The sequence below is a fragment of the Trematomus bernacchii genome, unplaced genomic scaffold (assembly GCF_902827165.1).
Source record: "Trematomus bernacchii unplaced genomic scaffold, fTreBer1.1, whole genome shotgun sequence".
Classification (NCBI taxonomy): domain Eukaryota; kingdom Metazoa; phylum Chordata; class Actinopteri; order Perciformes; family Nototheniidae; genus Trematomus; species Trematomus bernacchii.
The window spans coordinates 25,284,066-25,308,453 of NW_022988043.1; the positions used below are offsets into that span (position 1 = coordinate 25,284,066).

At 41.3% G+C, this 24,388-nt stretch overlaps 1 protein-coding gene across 1 annotated transcript in view; it reads right to left on the reverse strand.

Moving 5' to 3' along the window:
* abca2 (ATP-binding cassette, sub-family A (ABC1), member 2) overlaps positions 1-24,388 on the reverse strand; it is a 186,005-nt gene that overhangs the window by 74,931 nt on the left and 86,686 nt on the right. The window contains exons 7-12 of the mRNA XM_034118098.1: positions 21,454-21,675; positions 20,364-20,740; positions 19,592-19,751; positions 18,740-18,868; positions 18,394-18,561; positions 18,100-18,196 (exon numbers count right to left, since the gene is read on the reverse strand). Coding sequence (XP_033973989.1) covers positions 18,100-18,196; positions 18,394-18,561; positions 18,740-18,868; positions 19,592-19,751; positions 20,364-20,740; positions 21,454-21,675 — 1,153 coding nt within the window. The remainder of the gene's footprint in view (positions 1-18,099; positions 18,197-18,393; positions 18,562-18,739; positions 18,869-19,591; positions 19,752-20,363; positions 20,741-21,453; positions 21,676-24,388) is intronic.

A 24,388-nucleotide genomic window follows, 5' to 3' on the forward strand; every position in this document is an offset into this window, starting at 1 on the left:
TTCACCAGAAATAACAAGTTAATCAGGGGAAAAATACATACTGCAGGTGACACACATGAATGACATTTACCTGATTCGTATTCATTCTTCCAAGTCTTCTCTACTTTTAGCTTGAAGGTCCATTCAAGTGTACAACGTTGCATCTTTCAAACATTATGGGTAATATTGACTTATAAGACAGCATTTTTTTTGTCAGTATTCCACATTAAGCTTTCACATCAGTTTTTGTTTGGGAGTGTAGCGGCTTAAATCATACAAAAATAAAACTGAAAATTAACTCAAAGGTTAAACTGCCACTGAGGCACCAGATAGTGAATCTTACTAATTGTCTGTCTGCGCTGACTAGGTTGGTGCCGTTGTCGGATCTCATAAGTGACATTTGAGCTCTTCTGCACATGAAGCGACGAAGACCATTTACACCGGAGTCCATGTGGAATGTGTGAGCGACTGCTAGGTGAATGGCTTGGGTCATCATTCATGTTAACAATGCTCCATACCTTTAATGATGCTGCGACCTCTTTTGACCTCTTTGGACCCAAAATAATCCACACCTACACTACCAGTCAAAAGTTTGGACACACCTTCTCATTCAAAGTTTTTTATTTTTTAAATGTTTTCTACATTGTAGATTTATACTGAAGACATCAAAACTATAAAAGAACACATATGGAATGATCTAGTAACTAAAAAGTGTTATTTTGCTGGCTACTGCAGAATGCTGTGGTAGCCATGCTGGTTAAGTGTGCCTTAAATTCTGAATAAATCACCAACAGTGTCACCAGCAAAGCCCCCCCACACCATCACACTTCCTCCGCCATGCTTCACGGGGGGAACCACACATGCAGAAACCATCCGCTCACCTTCTCTGCGTCTCACAAATCACGGCGGTTGGAACCAAAAATCTCAAATTTGGACTCATCAGACCAAAGTACAGATTTACAATCTCTAATGTCCAATCCTTGAGTTTATTGGCCCAAACAATTCTCTTCTTCTTGTTGTTCATCCTCAGTAGTGGCTTCTTTGCAGCAATTGGACCATGAAGGCCTGATTCACGCAGTCTCCTCTGAACAGTGGATGTTGAGATGTGTCTGCTGAGCTCTGTGATCATTTATGTGGGCTCTAGGCTGAGGTGCTTTAATTTGCGGTTTCTGAGGCTGGTAACTCTGATGTATTTATCCTCTGTAGCAGAGGTAACTCTTGCTCTTCCTTTCCGGGGGGGGGGGGTCCTCATGAGAGCCAGTCTCATCATAGCCTTCGATGGTTTTTGCGACTGCACTTGAGGAAACATTCAAAGTTCTTGACATTTTCCAGATCGACTGGCCTTCAGTTCTTAAAGTGATGATGGACGGTCGCTTCTCTTCACTGAGCTGACTGGTTCTTGCCATAATATGGATTACAACAGCAGTCAAATAGGGCTTTCCACTGTGCACTAACCCTACCTCTGCTCAACACAACTGATGCTCTCAAACACATTCAGAAGGCAAGTCATTCCACAAACTGACTCTTGACAACGCACACGTGTTAATTGAAAACCATTCCAGGTGACGACCTCATGAAGCTGACTGAGAGAAGCCAAGAGTGTGCAAAGCCGTCATCAAGGCAAAAGGGGGCTACTTTGAAGAATCTAAAATATAAATCATATTCTGGATTGTTTAACACTATTTTGTCTACTAGATAATTCCATATGTGTTGTTTCATAGTTTTGATGTCTTCAGTATTAATCTACAAAGTAGAACACATTTTAAATAAACAAAAAACCATTGAATGAGAAGATGTGTCCAAACTTTTGACTGGTACTGTACACTGGTGAAAGATGGTTTGTCTGGAAGCAGTCTATCTGAAGCAGATCTGCCATCTTTTGTCCATGAGCCTTTGCTTGTATTTTCTTGCATGTGACACACTTTGACAGGATTTTCTTCACTGTTGAGCTTGATGCAAGAATCCAAAACTTCTGACGCAGACGGGAAAGCATGTCGTTTCTTCTTGAATGTCCAACTCTTTCATGTATATCTTGCAGAAGCAGTGTTGTAGGATGCATGTCTTTTGGCTTGATTATGGGATGCTTTGATTCTTCTGGTATTGCAGATTTAATGAGTCGACCTCCAACTCTCAGGATGCCGCCTCGCAGCAGTGGGTCTAGTTTGCAAATGGGACTGTTACCTTTGACCAGCGAGATTTCTGCCAGGAACCTGCGGCGTTGACAATAGTGGATGATCTCCATCTCTGATTTGTACAAGTCCTCCACAGTAAGAAACCCCATGTTTAAGGTACCTTTATCTTGCTGGATCCTTTTATTTTTTGTCTGTTTGAGTCTGCGTCGTCTTTATGAGTACCAACCTCCAATTCTTGACGTCTTTTACTTAAAAGCAGGAGACTTTCTCAGAGCTTCAGCCTCCATGAGACGGCTCTTTTCAGATGATGCCAGCTCGTCCAATGTGCCCATGCTTTCAGTAACATCTGTAAAGTGCACAAAGACAGGCTTTCTCACCTCAATATCATCCTCAGAGCGTTTCACACTGTCCTGGTTTTCAGACCATGTAGTCTGGGACCTTTACGATTGTTGGTCCTTCCATCCAACTCTGCCACACACTGCTCTGCTGTGATACCATGAGAGGCAGCTGGATTTTCTGTGGTGTTGATGTACCGCCATTGTCTATCTTTGTTGCTTCTTGGATTACAGCAGTGGTTCCCAACCTGGGGGTCACTATTGCAGGGGGGGCGCGTGAAGCTTGGGAAGAAGTTGTAAACAAACATTGTTTGTTCGTAAAATCAATAAAATTGACACATTTTTAACACAACCGGCAGTTAAAAGAAAAGTGGACGAGCCCACGACAAGCCTTTCAGCTATAATGCCCAAATAAACAAAGTATGATGAGGCATAATATATCTCCCTTGACATCTAACGTGTTCGGTGCAGATCTCTCTCTCTCTCTCTCTCTCTCTCTCTCTCTCTCTCTCGTCTGTGTGGGGGGTGGGGCATCTCGCTCACAGACTCGCTGCACTGCTGCAGGCAGCGCCGTGCACACAGAGATCCGCCGGTGGAGAACGTAGTGTTCAAAAGTGACAATCTAATCTACAGAGCTCGATGTGGTCAATGCTCGTTTGCCTTAAGTATTTTCGCGGAAACATGAGCAATCTGTCCATCAGCTGGCCAAAAGGCATCATATGCATGTGACTTGGTGGGAGAAGGACTCAGATCAAGTACTTAAAGGTGGGGTATGTAATTTATTTCAGAAACACTTTTTGTTATATTCCATGGAATGCTCTTAACATCCCGATAGCAATGAATATATTAACTGCTTTGACAATAAATACATAAAAAAAAGTCATCTGTGGAAGCCGTGGCGCTGTAAAAATAACTGGATGGCTAAAATAACTGGATGGCCTACCTGCCTGTCAGCTTTCCATCTGTGCACAAACTTATCTCGTGCCCTCATTGGTCATGTGCGCGTTCGTGTGTGTTGGAGGAGGGGCTCTGTAAGGAAGTGGGAGATTTTCTCCGGTTGTGTATTTTCAAATTCTAGCGCACTCGAGCTGGTTTCTCCAAAATGACCTACCAGACCTTTAAGTAAAAGTAGTATACTGCAGGGTAGCTTGTAAATGTACCCCAGGTGTAACTAAAGTCTGATTTAAGAGTTGATTATATTTCACATCATTCATCCAGATCTGTGAAGTAACTAAAGGTATTAAATACATGTAGTGGAGTAAAAGTACACCATTTACCTCTGAATTGTAGTGAAGTAGAAGTAGAAGTGGAAATACTTAAGTACCTCAATATAAGTACAGTACTTGAGTAAATCTACTTACTACCACCACTGAAGGTATTATATGTGTGCTAGCAGCCCATAATCCACACTATACATACAATTAATCAATATGAATTCTGTTTCTAATTTGTTTAGTTTTCCCCCTAAAAAAGAACAAAAATAACATATAAAAATAATGTTAAAGAACCGGATCGATAAGCAGTACTTGTAATTGTTTCAATTAGGCCTCATTATTTCACAGTGGCACTGGATCATATGCCAATACAAGCACTTTTGTTCATGTTCAATAAACTTATAGTTGGATATTTTTGTCTTGTCATTATTAGCAGAGAAAATGTAATGTTTGTACAACTATATACAATTAATTCTACCAATCTCAGTGGGAACCGGATTAGGGGGGGCTCGGAAATATTTCCAATTACACAAGGGGGGCCTGACTGAAAGAGGTTGGGAACCACTGGATTACAGGAACCCTATTAGCCACGAAGGTCTTCAGACATAGGGCCTCATTTGCTTTGTACTTCAAGACTGTAGTGCTGTCGACCCAAAACACTGATTCTTGTAGTTGTAGCTGGAGCTCCTTTCTAGGCAGTCCGTCCATGTTTACAGCTAGCACAGCAGCGGTTAGCTCCATACGTGGGATAGTAGTTTGATTTACTGTAGTGGAGCCACCCTTGCCTTTCCCATCATCAGAAACAGGTTTATTACCAGGTAGGTTGACACGTACGAGGAATTTTACTTGATGTCATGGTGCATACATAAAAGTAAAACAAAAATGTAAAACACAGATAGAGAACTAGAAAAATATAAAAAATAATAAGAAATATAGTCAAATATAAGGGGGGGGGTGAACAGTTTGTGTCCAGGGTGGGAGGGGTCGGCCACTTCCCTGCCCGCCTCAGGGTCCTGGAGGCATGCAGGTCGTGGAGGGATGGCAGATTGCAGCCGATCACCCTCTCTGCAGAGCGGATGACACGCTGCAGCCGGCCCTTATCCTTGGCTGGGGCTGCAGCGTACCAGATGGTGATGGAGGAGGTGAGGATGGACTCCATGATGGAGGTGTAGAAGTTCACCATCATCGTCTTTGGCATATAAATATATATATATCATAAAGGCACAATGCACAAGGCCTTCCTTGCTTTTCAGCTTCAGGAATGAAACCAATCCATAACCACTCTCGCTGGCATCGGAGAATTGGTGTTGCTGTGCAGTAGCAATATGTCCAAATCCCTCAGGCTTGACGCGTCTCCTTACTTGGGAGTGGGAAAGCTGTGGTAGTTGGGTTAACCAGGTCCTCCAGCATTGTGCAAGCCTGTCAGGAATCTCCTCATCCCATCTAAGCCTTTCCTGCATAGTTGCTGCAGAAAGATTTTAGCTGGGAGCACAACTTCCCAGGAATCCTAGCGGGTCATAGATGGAGCTTTCTACTGACAAAACTCCTCTTCTTGTGACTGCTCTCTGGCTGATGTCGACTCTGAACTTGAAAGAATCTGATTCTATGCACCGAAGGACGCAGAGTGCTCGTTCAACAGGCAGACCCTCTTTAGCCAGATCTAAGTATTTTACTTCCTTGGCTCTCTCATTCTCTGGAATAGCCTTAAAGAGGGCTTGCCTATTGCTTGTCCATTTCGTTAGGCGAAAGCCCCCTTAGGCGCACAACGACATGAGGTCTCTGCTCAGGGCAATGGCTTCATAGTCACTACTTACCGATTTGAACCAGTCATCGACATAAAAGTTCCTCGGAACTGTCTCTAAGGCTTGAGTTGATGCCGCAGTCCTGTTTTCTTCTACTGCTCTTCTTAAGGCAAAGTTAGCACAGCAGGCAGATGACGTGGCGCCAAAAAGATGTACAACCATTTTGTACTCAACCAACGCATTCTCACTCCCAACTCGTCCTATAGTGACGTTATGTCAGGATCCTTTGGCGTTATTTTCTAACGCACTGGGGGGCCCTTTAGCGTCGACTTTCAACTATCAGGGAGTCCCATTGACTTGCATAGAGCTCCCTGAACGTCCGTAATAGACGAGTTGTGATCGCGGAGAAATGCTCTCCGCCAACCCATTCTCACAGCGTTTATCAACCTTTTTCTTACTCAATATCAAGCCACACTTATTAGTGCGAATGCTGCTTTTTCAGATTTTAACATTAGTGAGGATGGAGCAGCTCGTTAAGTCTAGAGTGCTTTGATCTCAAAACAGAGTGCAGGAGTGATTGAAATTCTCCCCAAAAAATGTTTTAAACTTGCCATAATTCCCAAACCCTACACTCCTCAGACATATTTTTTCATGAAAAACGTAGGAAAACCTCTCCTAGGTTGAACAATTTAAAAAATGTAAGAAAAAATATTAAACAAAATGCCTCTTGAGGGCATGAAGAGACAAAAAGTCCACCTAGCTCCCAATTGATTCCCATGTTAAATCTTTCCGGAACTTTCTTCAGAACAGAGAGAAGTACACTTTAGACAAACTGCTCCCATCTCCACATTTTACACACAAAACCAAAAAAAACAACATATATCAGTTCATTGGGGTTCCCTGATGCTCACGGTCTGGTCATTTTTTGATAGGAGCCATAGTTTTTGAACAGGTGGCAAAATTGTCAGATATAATCCTCAATGCATTCTTAATGGGACTTAATGGGTGCTGCAGTTGGTAAATCGTCATAAGTCGTCACCATGGTAACCTTTCATCTCTGGGTTTACACACACAGGTGTTTGTAAACATTCATTCACTACTACTTACATTTAATATCTTTATTTAACCCTTGTGCCCTCCTCGAATTTTCAACCTTTCGACCCCTTCGTGGCAAAAATGTACACGCCCATAATAACTGCTACTAAATCATCATACATCAACATTTCTTTCTACTTTTTTTTTCATGAATCACTTAAACAACTTATAACGTACTCAAAACTACCAAACATTCAATAATTTTCTGGATTTTAACCCTTTAAATGCCTGTTTAATTATTTGAATTATTTCATTATTTATGACAAAAAACACAAAAAATGAATTTTTTTCAATATAATAATTAGTAGAGGGATGGAACTTTGGTGGTTATTAGAGTCTGGGATGTGTCAAAGATTAGCAACAAAATTGATTTGACTGCATTATTATTTTTTACGTAGTATCAGATACTACCTCTGGACACCTTCGTGGCAAAAATGTACACGCCCATAATAACTTCTATTAAATCATCATACATCAATATCTTTTTCTACTTTTTTTTTCATGAATCACATATACAACTTCTAACGTATTCAAAACTACCAAACATTCAGTCATTGGCAGGATTTTAACCCTTTAAATGCCTGTTTAATTATTTGAATTATTTCATTTTTTCTTACGAAAAAACACAAAACATAATTATTTTTCAATATAATAATTAGTAGAGGGATGGAACTTTGGTGGTTACTAGAGTCTGGGATGTGTCAAAGATTAGCAACAAAATTGATTTCACTGCATTATTATTTTGTACGTAGTGTCAGATACTACCTCTGGACACCTTCGTGGCAAAAATGTACACGCCCATAATAACTTCTATTAAATCATCATACATCAATATTTCTTTCTACTTTTTGTTTCATGAATCACATAAACAACTTATAACATACTCAGAACTAGCAAACATTCAATACTTTTCTGGATTTTAACCCTTTAAATGCCTGTTTAATTATTTGAATTATTTCATTATTTATTACAAAAAAACACAAGAAATGAATTTCTTTCAATATAATAATTAGTAGAGGGATGGAACTTTGGTGGTTATTAGAGTCTGGGATGTGTCAAAGATTAGCAACAAAATTGATTTGACTGCATTATTATTTTTTACGTAGTATCAGATACTACCTCTGGACACCTTCGTGGCAAAATTGTACACGCCCATAATAACTTCTATTAAATCATCATATATCAATATCTTTTTCTACTTTTTTTTCATGAATCACATAAACAACTTCTAACGTACTCAAAACTACCATTTTCGGTTTTGATTTTAACCCTTTAAACGCCTGTTTCATTATTTTCATTATTTCATTTATCTCAAAAATGCCTCATTGACTTCCATTCAGACCACATTTGTTGATCTCATTGCCATTGCAGTATAAAACCATGCATTTTGTAATGTCAGCATTTCATTTAGAAGAAAAGTAGTGATATTTTTTTTGATATATTTGATATTTCTACTCTATTCCAACAGATTAAACCATTTTCCCACTGTAGGCCGATGCATTAAATTCTTACATCTTTGCCAGTTATATTATGGAGCCGTGTGACTACCAGGGGGCCCCGAGAGTGGTGTGTGTGTGTGTGTGTGTGTGTGTATGTATATGTATGCGTGTGCGTGTGCGTGTGCGTGTGTGTGTGTGTGTGTCATTTCCAGCAGCAGACTAGCAGGTTCTGCAGCATGTGACCTGGTGCTCTCAGGTGATAGAACAACATTTTTTTAGGCCTGTGCACAACCAGCACACACCTCTCCTCCCTCTCCGTGTGTGTGTGTGTGTGAGAATCTGTAAGCATGCACAGATCATTTCATGGGAACAAAAGGCCATCTTTTGAGGGATGTGTTTGATGTGTCTTTGAAGAGCTGCTTGATTACTCAAAAACAAAAAACAACTGTTAGTGTGTTTATGCACCTGGCTGCCAAAGATAAACATGCAGTTTGACCAAGGGCTTATTTCATTAGTGAGCAGAGAAGGAGAAAGACCTGGAGCAAAGAGAAGGAACTCAAATGAAGAAGCTTTTCAGTGCAGAAGAGACTTCAGAAATAATCTTGCAGCCTTCTTCTGCCAGCGAGCTGCAGGACTCATCTGAAGAAGACACAAGGTTCGAGGGGGGGTCTGACACTGAATGCTCTCTGGAGTCCAGCATTTCTTTGAGTTCCTCTGACCCTTCATCTGAAAGTGGAGAGGACACTGAGGGTCCGGCCCACAGTGAGGGGACAGAGAAGAACGGAGGTCGTTCTCCCAGGAGCTGGGGAAAACCAGGGTGTCCTCACAGATTGTGAGAAGAAAGCCCCCCCGTGGTGGTGGATGGTGATTTATGATGATTTAATAGCAGTTGTTTTGGGCGTGTACATTTTTGCCACGAAGGTGTCCAGAGGTAGTATCTGACACTACGTAAAAAATAATAATGCAGTCAAATCAATTTTGTTGCTAATCTTTGACACATCCCAGACTCTAATAACCACCAAAGTTCCATCCCTCTACTAATTATTATATTGAAAGAAATTCATTTTTTGTGTTTTTTTTTAAGAGAAATTAAATAATTCAAATAATGAAACAGGCATTTAAAGGGTTAAAATCCTGAAAATTATTGGATGTTTGGTAGTTTTGAGCACGTTAGAAGTTATTCAAGTGATTCATGGAAAAAAAAGTTTAATAAAATATTGATGTATGATGATTTAATAGCAGTTTCTATGAGCGTGTACATTTTTGCCACGAAGGGGTCCAGAGGGTGCAAAATGCATCACGAGAGTATACAAAACATGTAAGAGTAAACGACATTGGATTTCAAAAATTTGACTCAAAAGAAGACTTCTTGCAAAAATCCATGCCAAAAGCTGTAACACAGCTGAAATGAACACCAAATCCAAAAAAAAAGTCAGGAAAAATGTACAAAAATGCCCGAGGAGGGCACAAGGGTTAACTCCTTGAGCCTAATTTCAGCTACAGAAACCATTCAAATATCAAACTATTCAGCCTTTTCAGCACATGATGGGAAACTTTCAACTTTTTCAAAATATGTTATACTTTTTAAAACATTCAGCTTTTTAAAGTCTTTTTTTAACATGGAAGTCATTGCAATGCATTTGAGCTGTAACAATTTGATTCAAATCATTTCACTTTTCTGCATTTCTCTGCTAAGTTCAGCAACACACTTACTTGGTTTTTGTAGCTAAAAGCAGCTACAATTCAGCTAAAATATTCAGCTTTTTCTGCATTTTCAGCTAAATTCAGCCACAACTGTTCACAGTTTACAGCATTCGCACGCATTTTTTTTTCAGGAAATGCATTTTCTAGTTGTTTTTACTTCTTTATTTTAATTGTATAATGTCTGACTTTTGTTGCCGTCAGTTAGCCTCTTAAGCCCTGAGCCTGTTTTTCAGGTCTCAGGCTCGAAAATGACATTCCCAGAACAAATGACCATATCTTCCCTTCTAAAAGGGTTAAATTAATAATCTTTATTCTCAAAGTAATGATAAACCTGTGAGTTGGATGTAGAAAAGTCAGAATCAATATAGATGTTTTTTATTTTAAAGAAAATTCAGATTTTACATAGTAAAAAACTGTAAATTATAGTGTTCGTCCAAAAATTATTTTTTACTTATAGTGAAAACTACCCTTGGATGATGGGTTAGTAGAATAAAAGCTTTAGGAATCCAAAGTACAACATATAATAAGTACCCTGTATCAAGATTGATGCAAAACAAGTGAAATGTGACCTTTTTAGAGAGATTTAGCCAAAAACCCCCACTTCTGGGGTCATTTGGGTGGATTTGACCTATCTCTGGCCCCCCTTGCTCGATTTTGATGAATGAAATCTCTTTATAACCGCTAGAGCCAATGGAATCGAGGGAAAGTTATATACACACCAAAACGTTAACAAATAAGGAGTGAGAGTGACACGTTACCAAAACCGGAGGCTGCATACACTCTGGTGGCTACCATTAGCAGCTAACTTTTCCGCTCCGATCTTTACATAAAAAATGGAATTATGGATTATAAATAATTTCTTCAAAGGCACAGGTACATTATCAACCTATGGATCAACAGTTGTAGCATTTTTTTTCTTCGTTTTAATGCCATTGAACACGTCTTTTGACCTAATTGACAGCTACGGTGAGACGATCTGCCGTAAAAGCTCCGTAAAGGTACGTGTTGTGATGTCTGTGTTTGCTTCCCCTGTCGCAAGTTCGGATCGCTCAGTGATGATACTATACCTAAATAATCAGTGGAGTTTCAGCTTTAATCGGCTATATTGTATGTGCAGCTACGATAAGTAATAAGGGTATTTTTATCTTGAATTGTGTGCCGCAGTGTGTTAGAATGTTTTCGCTCAGGGGTCATTTAGACGCTTTAGAGACTTGTGTTTTGTTTTGGTAAAAATGGTTCATATCTTCAGTTAGCTGAGATTCTTCCCGTTAATCTGGTAATACACATTAATAGTTTCATAAATGTTAAGAAGCCCTGAGACCAGGGGCGTCGCCTGGACCTGAAAACATTCGGGGCTTAGCCCACAGTGGCGGCGGCACTACAGTGGCATTTTTTACTGCAACACTCCCCACACGCACACACACAGTACACCCGCGACTGTTACAATGAAGGCTCGATAATCAGCTCACGGCATATAGGCAGGGGTAAAGTGGTATTTTTTATGAGTGGGTGGCTCACCTCCTCTAGGGGGGTCCGGGGGGATGCTCCCCCGGGAAGATTTTTTTTTAAATATTGAAGTTAAAAGCATCAATCTGGTGCACTTTGAGAGCAAAATGAAGAGATCTATGGATACCTCTCTCAACACCCATATGAAGCAGAACTGTAAACAGATGTACTTTTTCTTTATGGATATTTTACTAATCACTCCCCTTTTAAACTCTATTCTTGTTTTACTGCCATATAGTATTTCATAACTGTTTTTCCTTTATTCTCTTTTTTTTAATAACTATAATGATCATATGAAGGTGTGCCGCGGAAATAATCTTTTGAATAATTTGTGACCAAACCGTTTGAGACCCACTGAGATAACTTACTAAAGTTAACTATCTAAACACTCAGAGAGTCCTTTAGCTCACCTGAGTCTCTCAGTCTGAGAGGAGAGGACTCTCCTCCAGCTTCTTGTGGAACAAACAGCTCCTTATGTCCGTTAGTGCAGCTAGCTAACCAGATGCTAACAACACGGTCCATGCTGACACGGTCCCTCCCTCCCCCTCTCTCTCTCTCTCTATCACACAATGCGCTATTGCCACACACACACACACACACACACACACACACACACACACACACACACACACACACAGAGCCGAGCTTGAATGACACAAGCACACGTTTATTTCCATGCAACTCTCTGATTGGTCTGGTGTCATGCCTCTGTTGCATTCACTGAACACGGGAAATTACAGTGCTACCGTCCTCTCTTGTGTCATGATGAGGTTCACGTAAAGCACAGTTAATGTATTATATTATTGAGGGAGAATTGTCCGGGGCTACAGAAAAAACATTCGGGGCTAAAGCTCCGGATGCCCAGGCCAGGCGACGCCACTGCCTGAGACATTATCTCGAAAAAAAAACGGTGGGAGGGGTCCAATGGGGGGACCGCCGTGCTTAAGAGGTTAGGGGAGAGTAGGGGCTCAGAATACTGAAATCGGTATTGTTTCATTGTTTTTTCCTTCTAATTTGTTATTCCTTTCTAAACCACACACTGTTATTTACTCAACAATAAGACACAATTATCCTTGTGTTTATGTATTTGTTTGATTGTATAATGTCGGACTTTCGGGGTCCGTCAGGACCGAGAGCTCATTCGAACACAGGAAGCTGTATTTCTTTTACCGGTTATTTTTCATTTCAAAATAAGAGTTAATTCACATTAAAAACAAGAAACATAAATAAAACATCCAATAAGAGCCAGGGGGTTAAAAAAAGACACAAAAGAATGAAAGAGGCATTAAGGAGCTTACTTAAAATAATACACATTTTGAAATATCACTATGAATCTTTTTAACACATTTTCCAGGACTGTATTTTTTTAAGAGAGAAAAAACTATTTTAATTAATTAATAAAACAAAAAAAGGATGGCTTGCTAGCTTTCCATTAACAGCAGTGCATATGGTTTGACCCAAAACATTATTATATTAACCAAATCAGATATAGAAGATTCCATATTATCAATATAAAATTAAATGTGACATATTTTGAAAGCATGATTATCTGTTAACAACCCATCTCTCACATTAGACTAACATAATTTTGAAAAAGGGCATGAGAACAATTATGTTCCAATGATTCAACAGAACATGGGTCTACTTCTAATTTAAAACCTTAAATTCAGAAATAGGGGTAGATTTGTGGATTTTAAAATGAGTCTATTTTACTTTAGGGAAAATAGGCCATTTTATAAAATAAGATTGAGCTTTTTCAGCAGTATAATGTATGTTGTTAACCCTTAAGAGTCCCTTAAAAAATAAAACTTATTTGTTCCTAAGGCCATAAAATACCACCTTCACAAAAACTGCTATAAAAATATGATATATTAATATTTATTTCAGAGAGTCAATCTTTTAAAACTACTCCAGCCTGACATACACATATGAAATATGAATTATATTTTGGGGATTTTAACCCTTTAAATGCCAGTTTGTTGAAAAGACTCCACAGTTTTTTTTATTGAAAAGAACAAAAAACTAGGAATATCAAGGAATATTTGATTATTGTTATTATTAGGTCCCAAGATTGGTCAATGATTGAACCAGGGCCAGTTTTCTCCTGAGTAGCTCCTCAGCCAGTGCGAAGGACGTGAACAAATTGTCACAGGTAATGATGTGTCCCTGGAGCCCCGCTGTCATCTCCAGGACCACCCTCATCCCCTGGTTGACTTCAGAAGGACTGCCAGCTGCTTTGCCTGTATACACCTGCAGTCTCCAGGCGTAGGATGATTTTACATCACAGTTTGCCCAAATCTTTATACCGTATTTGGCCGGCATTTTTGGCATGTACTGCTTGAAGCTGCACCTGCCTCTGAATGGGACAAGCTGTTCATCCACGCAGACGTCGCTGAATGGGCTGAACAGCATCGGCAGGCGGTGCGTCCACATATCCCAGACTTTGCGGAAGGCAGCCAGCTTGTCATGACGGCGCCGAGGTCGGGATAGCTTGTCGTTGAACCGCAGTGTTCGGCTGATTTGGTGAAACCTCTTGTGGGACATCGTGGCTCGGAAAATGCTCCGTCCCGATTTCTCACTCCAGAGGCTGAGGGTCGATTCATTTTTTGACCTGTAAACACCGGCCAAAATGAGCAGCCCCACGTAAGCCTGCAGTTCCTCTATGTCCATATCTCGCCACTCTGCAATTGACCGTCTCCCATGCAGGTTTGTCATGGACACAATATGCTGCAGGATGTCATCTGTCAGCAGCAGTGCAAAGCTGGATGCCGGGTCACTGATTCGGGCGACAGCATAGTGTGTTGGTCCCGGGATCAAACTTCTGGGTGCTGGGACGTAGCAGAGTGTCTCAGTGTTTGTGGGAGACCAAAACACTTTTCCATTTTTTGAAGTCCATCCCGCAGCTGCTTCCTCCAACTCCCCTCCGCTCTCAGTTTCAGATGGCCGGCGGCTGAGTACCGGCACCTTGCCGGTACTCAGTAAGAAGTGCCGGTACCACATGGGTAAAAATCAGAAGTGCCGGTAATGTGTACCGGCGAGTACCGGCCCAATTCAAGCACTGACTCTAACACAGATAATACCTGTCTTTGCTGCCCAAAAACGCCTCGTTGGAGATTTCTCATTTTCCATTGTTTGCTTCCTGGGTTCTGTGACGTGTGAACACCCAAATCAACAACAAATGACCGGATTGGCCCAAGTGGACCAATCCGCAGAGCACCTCACACACCAGGATCCCTTGGCTAACTCATAGGGGGTCCCCATTGACTTGCATAGAGCTCCCTGAACGCTGGTAATAGACGATTTGGAATCGCGGAGAACTGCTCTCCGCAGACCCATTCTCACAGCGTTATAAACCTTTTTCTTACTCAATATCAAGCCACACTTATTGTTTTTACTTCGGCTGTGACAGAGTTCCCGTTAGAATATTTTTTTGCCGGTCAACATGTCCGTTAAAGTTGAAATCTTCCGGACAAAATGAGAAAAGTGCCGGTCAAAGGTCTTCTTTGTTATTTATTGAGCTTTAAAACAAGTTGATATGATTCGATATTAAACAAACTAATTATAGTAGATTAACTACATTATTCAAAAGTGTACAGTAACTTACAAAAATGCGGGAATAATAAACGGAGCGCTCTCTCCTTCTCCTGACAGCCCGTCAGTATCATACAACTCGCGGATCAGTAATGAGTGACCCGACAGTAAAACTAAACATATCTATAACTAGTTTAGGTAGTTTGAGAGGTAATTAAAATAGCTACGTGTGATGTTCTAACCTGAAGTGTGTTTTGCTCTGCTCACCGCTGCAGGGGATCATGCAGAGCTGCGTGTCGACTCGTCAGCAGCAGCCGATCTCTCTCTCCCGTCAGATTAGACTTTACTCGCGTTTATGTCCATATCGATCAGATCCAGCTAGTTCTAGCTAATGATATGACTACCTGCTTATTAAAAGACACCTAAACAATAAGCGTCGCTATGCAACCGGGTGAGGCCACAAAGTATAGCGCAGCATTATGCATTTGTTTACATGCCCACCGGAACCCCGTCTGTCACATACTATTCTTGTCTGTCACATAAGTGGCGCAACTGATGCGGTATTGCGCTAAGGGAAAATTATTTTGACCGGACATTTTGACCGGAGAGATTTAGATTTGCCGGTCTTCAGCATATTTTACCGGTCATAGTCCGGTAATTACCGGCTAACGGGAACTCTGGGCTGTGAGTGTTTGTGTGTGATCAGGATGAGTTTAGCTTGTTCTCGCTGTATCGCCGACCCGGAAACCTGTCCGCTCCTCGCAGCAACGAGCCTTGCAACGTCCCGACCAATCAGAGCACACTGGGCTCACAGGGAGGGGGGGGCAGGAGCTCCAACAAGCCGTTTAGGACAGAGAGTGAATACCTGGTGAATACACATACTATACAGAGATGCTGTATGAGAAACCAATGTGATTTTGGAAAATTGCACAATTTAAATCTATTTTAGTATACCTCAACAATGGAAATATGATCAGTAGAAAGGCCATGACATGGGACCTTTAAGTCATGTTTTTGATGCCACATTCAGGACATTCAGTGTCCTTTTTTTAACAGAAGACAGTTGCTAGAAGCTGCAGCTAGACTGCAGAAGCATTCGTTTTTTGTTTTTGAGGATGGAACAATTTCACACACAGATATAGGGAGGCTAGACCTATACAATTGATTTATTATGGTTTATAATTTAATGTCAAGACGAAGAAGAAGAAGAAAAAGATGGCTGAACTGTTCAGTGTCCAAGCAGCACTGAACATGTCTGCTTTATTTGGCTCTACATACCTTCGTGAAGCAGATTTTTCTGATATGAATGTCATGAAATCTAAATACAGAACAAGACTGACTGATGAACATTTAAATGACTCTATTAGAGTGAACCTAAGTGGGTACACTCCAGCATACACCTCTATGGTGGACTCCATGTAGTGCCAGTCATCCCACTGACTGTAAAAAAGAGTGAATGCTCTTATTTTACACATGTGCCATAAGATGCTTGTAAGGTGGTGATTAAGGACATTTATGTGAATGTTCAGTGATGTACTTACTATGTGGGCCATAATAATATGTGAGAAATTGTCGTTTTCTTGGACCTTGATGTGAAGTTAAGATTTTTGATAAGCTTTAGGTATTGCAATTTCACACGTGTACAAAAGTATAGCTTAATTCAACTGATGGGCTATGTGAATAAATGTAAGCGATGTGATGGAAGTAGCTCTTGGCCACTTTCATTTTTTCAAAGTAGCTCTCAGATGAAGAAAGGTTGGAGACCCCTGCTTTAAACTCTTGTTTAAAAAAGTTTCATCTTAGAATGAATTTCCATCAAGTTACCGGTATTGTCCATGAACAGCTCAACTTCATTCAGTTTAGCAGTGAGTTACCTCTCCTTGCATTGTATTGCTGCAGCCGCTACTCCATGGCCTTTTCTGTAGGTTGGACTGCCCTCTTGTGGGTGTTGTCCATAATCGCGCCGACATTATTTAGCCTGTTCTATAAACCACACAGCAACAGCAGTTTTATCCAGTGGCTCGAACTCCAACGGTAAGGCATTTACAATAGCTTGCAGTCAATGTCCACAGCGCAAATAATAATCCAAATTGTCCTTTGTAGGTTCCCACGCACTCCTAATGCTTACGTCCTTGTCGAAAGCTTTGGACTTAGTCCATGCACTTGTTTCTCATGCTCTGACATAGCATCCAAATGGGGAAATCCATTATTCCCTCTTTGCACTCGGGCAACCCAAACATCCACAGAAAAAGCTTAAAAAAACAATGTCTGCTTTTAGGGCGAGATTTTTTTTTAGCGGCAAAAATCATACACAGATAAAACAGAAAATTGACTCAAAGGTTAAACTGCCGCTAAAGCACCAGATAGCAAATCTTACGCATGGGAATGATCCAAGTCCAGACAAGAATATCCTTTCGTGCATTTATTTTCATGATTCAATATCATCAAACAAAGTGCATTTAACCATTCTCCTGTAACTTGCCCTTTGCCTATCCTCAGGCTTCCTCATGCTTTTCCCAGTGGTAAAAAACCATGTGCTTACATGTGCTCTAATCCCACCACCACCTGGCTCCAATATATATGATTACACCAGGTGCCCCAATTACCCAGCGCCCAAAGATGCCTTCAAAATAAAGCCATAAATAATGACCATAAACAACGATATGCCATAATGGCTCTTACAGGGAGGCTGAACGTTGGTATTGAGCTTACATGTTTGTGGGGTTGTGTGTTTGTGGATGCATGTGCGTACATAGTCACAGACAATATTTACATGTGCACTGTAAAATGTGAATCCCAAGAAACTATAACGGACCGTCCACACAGCAGCGTTAAAAAAATCTTGGAGGTGGGCGTATCTGACGCTTGGGGATTTTTTGCGAGCAAGGCACCAACAACCAATCACATGAATCTCCCGCCCCCGACATACGAAGCAAAAAAGTTTGAAGTAAACTGGATATAAACTCCCCAAACAGGCGAAAACCTACCACTGTCTCTGCCACCTCCCTCCATGCCTGGCTCCTCCGGTTTGTATCCCGGTAGGTAAATAGGGACTGGTCATAAAGCACCGGGTGATTCCCTACCGCTAATTTCTCCTCCATTTTTTGGAATATGAGGAAATGACCTGCGGTATGTCTCTCCCAGCATACACGCGGTTTGATTGGCTAGCACTTGAACTGTCAGATTTGCATACACGGGATTTGATTGGCTGACGCTTCCACCTCAGCTTCAAAAGTTGAACATTGCTCAACTTTGAATCCTGAAAATCCTGAAAATCTCCGCTCGCCTGCCCACAATGCAGTTCGGCGAAAAGTGAGGCAAATGACGTCACCCCATTCAAAGTGAATGGGCAGAAGCGTTTCAAGATTTTTTAACGCTGCTGTGTGGACGGTCCGTAAGTGTTTGAGTGTATGAGGACTCACTGGCAAACACAGACACGTTGTCCTGGTAGGCCTGGTTCAGGGTGTAGTTGACGATGCTGTCCTCGTTGGGAAAGCCCTTGAAGACATCAACACTAACCTGGAAGCATAGGGCAAAATATCCTTTGACAACAGAAATGAACAAATCAAAACCTTTAAAACCATCATAATGAAGGACTGCAGCATCTGCTTTGCTAGAATCAGAAACCTCTCCCTCTCTTTCTGCCTCAGTCATGTGAGAACATCACATGCAGCTGGCCTGTCTTGTTGGGAGCCAGAGTTCTTCACTGAACTGACCTTAGACATGAAGCGTGTCCAGGCGCAGGCAGCGTTGTCGATGGTGTCCATCTGCTCCAGCAGGATGGAGATGTTCGGAAGGCTGTAGTTTCCCTCCATCAGACCCTGCATTAGCTCACTGTCTGTGCCATTCAACAGCTCAGGGTGCTGCTGCAGCTCTGAGGACAGCTGGGGAGAATAGAAGGAGGAGCAACAGAGACTAATGTGTGTGCAACGTTACATGTTTTCTGACTTAAGTCTAATTTCTCGGAAAATATCAACTCAATGTGAAATTATCAATGCACATTTTTTCTTTTACATCATGATAGTACTGCATCTTTGATTTTGAAAGATGACTAGATTCTACCTGCTGCAGCCACACCAAGTGGTTGTGCAGACGACCCTCCTCCAGAAAGGTCCTGAGCTGGGCGGAGATGTTGAGCCAGACCCGGGTGTAGTGTGTCACGTTTCCAACAAAAGCAAAGGTCTCATTTGCCTACAGTAAGTGCAAACAGTTAATAAATGTTAAAAAAATTAAAATAAAACATTTGTATGAATTCATCTATGAGTCCATATGTACTTTTGCTTTGGTAGTGCTACAGTCACGCAGCAAATAACATTTGATTCCGTTGATCCTTAAAAAAAGGAGAAAATAAAACAACAAAGGCTAGCTCCATTGCATAACCCTGAAAACTGAAGCAGAACTCGAAAGGAAATGGCATTCCACTAAGCAGCAAGAAATGCGTTTACTTTGGCACAATAATCCTCATATAGACATATTATCATTTCTAACATTTGGACTGTCTCTGTTGTAAATGTATTATCCTTTATTTAAACACGACACCTATTGCACCTATTGCACCTATTGTCCGTCCTGGGAGAGGGACCCTCCTCTGATGTTTCTCCCCATAAACTGTGGGGTTTATTATGGAGTGTTTCCTTGTTACTGCGAGGGTCTAAGGACTGAGGGTGAGGTTTTCTGTATACACTGTAAAGCCCCCTGAGAGAAATGTGTAATTTGTGATATTAGGCTATATAAATCAAATGTAATTGATGGATTTAATTGATTGTCTGACTTTCATACCATAAGTAAGTAGATAGGTTTTTAGCTCTTTCTGCTGGATGTATGAATATGAAAATATGAAACTTTTACCAGGTGAAAACATTTCAGTGCCACAGCCTTCTCAGAGTGAATAATGTGAACACCTAGACTACTTGCCTTCTGAATCACTTTATCCATTTGCGATCCAATGGGGGAGTAGAGGATCTTGGGATTTGTAGTCATCAAATGAACCAGTAGTCCCAGATTCCTCTGCTCTTTACTGGTGAATCCCAGAGAGCTCATGTTCCCCTGCTTCAGAGCCTCTGGCTCGATGATCCTGCAACAAGAGCCGCTGGTTAAATGTAAAAAAACTATTTTGTAAAAGAGCAAAAACTATTTTCAACCATAATCACCTCCACTGCTCTTATTTCATGGAATAAATGCTCTTTAGTTCTGGTAGAAACTGAGGCTCTCTTAGCATCAACAGTCACTCTTTAGGAGGACGGCTGCATCTAAGGTCAAACCACGACCCTGCAGCAGCTCCTTACCACCTACTACTAGGTGACACCACCTACTAATTACCACTGACACCACCTACCTCCTTACCACCTACTACTACCTGACACTTGCTAGTGAGGCCATATTGGAGCGAAATATAATAATATTAATTTGATATAGTTTTGCATTCCTATGGCAGGGCTAAACTGTTAAGCTGTTATCTTAAAATCAGAATCAGAAATTCTTATTAAAGCAATTGCAATTCAATGTTGACAACTATGTACATCCTAGCAGTCCTATTGTTTACCTTTGGCTTTAAAAAAATGTTGTGTACAATATAATAAACCATATGTTTTAACAGAATCATATTTTTAATGATAAAGACAATACTCGCAGAAGGATTTGCTGTGTTCAAACTGACCCTGCTGTGTGATTGGTCCTCTGCTCTCACCTGTTGTGCCCACACAGGATGGGCTGCAGTCCGGCCCACAGCTGCACAAAGGCTGAAAACTGAGAGTGAGGGTTCTCTGCTCCCTCCTTTCCTTTCTTTCCTCCTGTTCCTCCACCTTCCTCTGCGCCTCCACCCTCCTCTTCTCCAGGGATGTCAGTTGTGTTTTGGCCCCATGTGGTAGCGTTAAGGGGCCAAGTCATGTTTGTGGGGGAGGCTGGAGTTCGACCAGCGCAGGCTCCTTTGGGCAGCAGGCGGGCCAGGCCAGAGAGCAGGTCCACGTCCTTCAGAAGCCTCTCCATATCAGCCAGGTCCTTCAGCAAGGCCCTGAGGTCGGCCTGAGAGAGGGGGGCCACAGAGCGGGGCCGCTCCAGCTGGAGCTGGGGGGCGAGAGGGGAAGACAGGAAGAAATGATGGAGGGATGGAGCTGGGTAGCAAATATAATATGGTACAAACTGGCTGCTGTTAGTGAGGCTAACTGTCTACTTTAAAGATACCAATAATTACATTACATGACATGTTACTTGTTAGACGCTTTTCTCCAAAGCGACTTACATACTCAAAACTGTGGACAATCCCCACAGGAGCAATTTGGGGTGAAGTGTCTTGCCCAGGGACACAACGACATGCTAACTGCAGTGGGGTTTGAACCTGTGCTCCCCTGATCCGAACACCAACGCACTAGACCACTACGCCACACGCCTCCCAATAATATTGTACATGTTGTTAAAAAACAAAAGTTCTTGACATCTTTCCATTTCAAGCCTCTTCAAGTTGCACACGAAATGCTGTCAAAGAGTTTATAATATTAAATCAAGACAGAGGCACAGCAAAACCATTGACAACCTGGTCTCTATTTTTCCATGTTTTTGTGTTTAAATGACAAATGTTGACATTTTTGGAAGAGTGTTGAGGCTGAGTGCTGCTCAACAGGCTGCCATCAATGTCCACCACTAAAATAATTTGTTTATTGTTGTTAAAGAGAAACGTTTTATTTCTCTGCAGTCGAAGCCTTTCAGTGACAAAGCACTATTAGTGACCGTACATTGACAATGAGAGATTAGGTGGCAGATGTTCAGCAGTCCCTCTGTACCTTCTCTCTGACCCGCTGGGTGTTGATCTGCTCTCTCAGCTCCAGGCTCAGCAGTCTGAAGCGCTCTGCTCTTTGACCCTCCCCCCCGCCGCACACTGCTCCGAGGTAGGCCTGCAGCACCGGTCGCTGCTTCTCTGGCACCATCAGGATGGTACTGAGCTCACTAGCCCCGCCCTTCCCACAGGTGAGGACCTCCAACATGGCCCCAGTCAGAAGGACCCCCTGTGGAAGATATAATTAGTTTATTTGACGTCAGCATCTACAACGCATGCTATTACTCACAATAATTATCCATGATTAATCATAATTTATCAAACGTTTGAAATAACTAGTATTTACTTGTATAATGCGAGGAAATTATTAAATACATGTGTGTCGTAATAAAGAAATGCATTTCAAACTGCTAAGAGAAATCAGAGCGTTTTATCTCACCTCAGTTAGGATGATTTATGAATTATTGGCTTGAAGTCAGACCATTTTCCAACAGTTAGCTAAAGCATGGACAAAGCTGCTGCTGTGATTCCCCCCTGTATAATGTGCTCTACACAGGACTTATGTTTGTAGTATTCACGCTGCAGCTCAATCCTACCTGCAGTGGAGACTCTGTCTGCTGTCTCCCTCTGCAACTTCAGGAAGCTGGAGCATGGTTCAGTAAAATTCCTCTGTTTTCACCCCAGCTAAAGAGCGAGTGCAGATCATGAGTCATGGATCAGTTGTGCCGTTACAGTGAGGTAGTGAAGGTTCTTACTGATGTCCGAGGGCAGTGTAACACATGTGGCTCTGCCATCTCCACCCTATCTTTTACACTGCCATGCGATTCATGGTGAACATCAGCTCTTAATTAATTAAGTCATTCTAGGTATATCTTTTTTAGGCAATCAGTCTTCCAGATTAATCGCAGGCGTTTAAAAACAGTTTTCCTCACTTAACCAGAGAAGTGCACAACCTGACAGTCCATTTCTTAGAGTTGCTGTCTTTTTTCATGAGCATGTGATCTTATGTCGGGCAGAAAATGAAATGCCTTTCCTGTTTTTACGTAGGACTAGTTTGTTTTGAGAAATTACTCGATGATCTGAGGTCATGGGGAGTATTCCTTTGTATCGTAGGGTATGTCAAAAGGGAAAAGCGGAAGGAAAGCTGAAGCCTTATAGAGAGAGGCTGGACCCAACATTGGTCTAAATGTGTGTCTTAGTATTGCAGAGTTCACACACAAAGTGACATAAATCCCCAATCTGATCAATGACGATATGTATAGCCGCATGTCATCATTTCAGCGCTGGTTGTCTTGGTGGTGCCCAGCAAACGATGTGGGCTTCGTAAATAATTGGACAGCCTTCTGGGGAAAACCTGGTCTGATTAAGAGAGACGGCATTCATCCTACTTTGGAAGGTGCACATCTCATTTCGGCAAACATTTCAGGGCTTTCTGGACGTAATCCATGACAAACTGGAGTTGAGACCAGGAGGCGGAGTCGCAGTCTTACACGCTTCTCTGCGCTCTCTCCTGGGCAGTCATCCATAGGAATCCCGAACCCAATAAAATACCCAATATTAACAGTGTGTGTGTCTGCCCAAGGACAATTTAAGGTAAAACCTACAGTAATAGAGGTGTCATACATAATAACCTAATAAAAGTAAATGTAACAACTACTACAGTGCAACAAAATAGGAAGATTAAATGTGGTCTCTTAAACATAAGATCTCTAGCATCTAAAGCAATATTGGTAAATGATTTAATATCAGATTATAATATTGATATATGCTGTCTCACTGAAACTTGGTTGAGACATGAAGAATATATCAGCATAAATGAGGCCACTCCACCCAGCCATATCAATACTCATATTGCTCGAGGCACAGGCCGAGGAGGTGGAGTTGCAGCCATCTTTGACTCAAATGTACTTATCAATACTAAACCAAAATTAAATTATACCTCCTTTGAAAGTCTTGTTTTTAGTCTTACGCATCCGACCTGGAAAACTTTGCAGCCAATCTTATTTGTTACAGTGTACCGTGCACCAGGTCCTTATTCAGAGTTTTTATCAACTTTGGTACTTAAAACAGATAAAGTAATTATCGTAGGTGACTTCAATATTCATGTTGACGATGATAAAAATAGCCTTACTGTTGCATTTAACTCTGTATTAGATTCTGTTGGTTTCCGTCAGTGTAAATAAACCAAACCACTGCTATAATCACACTCTCGACCTTGTTCTGACTTATGGTATTGAAATTGAGCAACTATTAGTCGAACCGCATAATCCTGCTTTATCCGACCGTTTCTTAGTAACTTTTGAAGTACTGTTAATAGATTACAAACCATTAGTCAAAAGTTCCTGCAGCAGAAACCTATCTGTTAGTGCTATAGCCAAATTTAAGGAAGAGATTCCACCAATACTTAACTCGATAGCATGTCTGCATGTAAGGGAGGAAACGTATACAAAATGTACACCACCCCAAATTGATCATGTTGTTGATAGTGCTACAGATGTGCTGCGAATACAATTAGACTCTGTTGCTCCTTTGAAAAAGAAGAAAATAAAACAACATAGATTAGCTCCATGGCATAATGCCGAAACCCGCAAAATAAAGCAAAAATCGAGACAACTTGAAAGGATATGGCGTTCCACTAAACTTGAAGAATCTCGTTTAATTTGGCATATTACTCTCAATGAATATAAGAAAGCACTGCGTAAAGCGAGAGCAGCTTACTACTCTTCATTAATAGATGAGAATAAGAATAATGCAAGATTTCTTTTCAGCACTGTAGCCAGGCTGACAGAGAGCCACAGATTGAGCCTTCTATTCCCATAGCACTCAGTAGTAATGATTTTATGTGCTTTTTTTAATGATAAAATTGTTACTCTTAGAAACTAAATTAATGACCAGTATAGTGTTATCAACAGCTCCCGGAAACATAAGTTCTAATATTACAC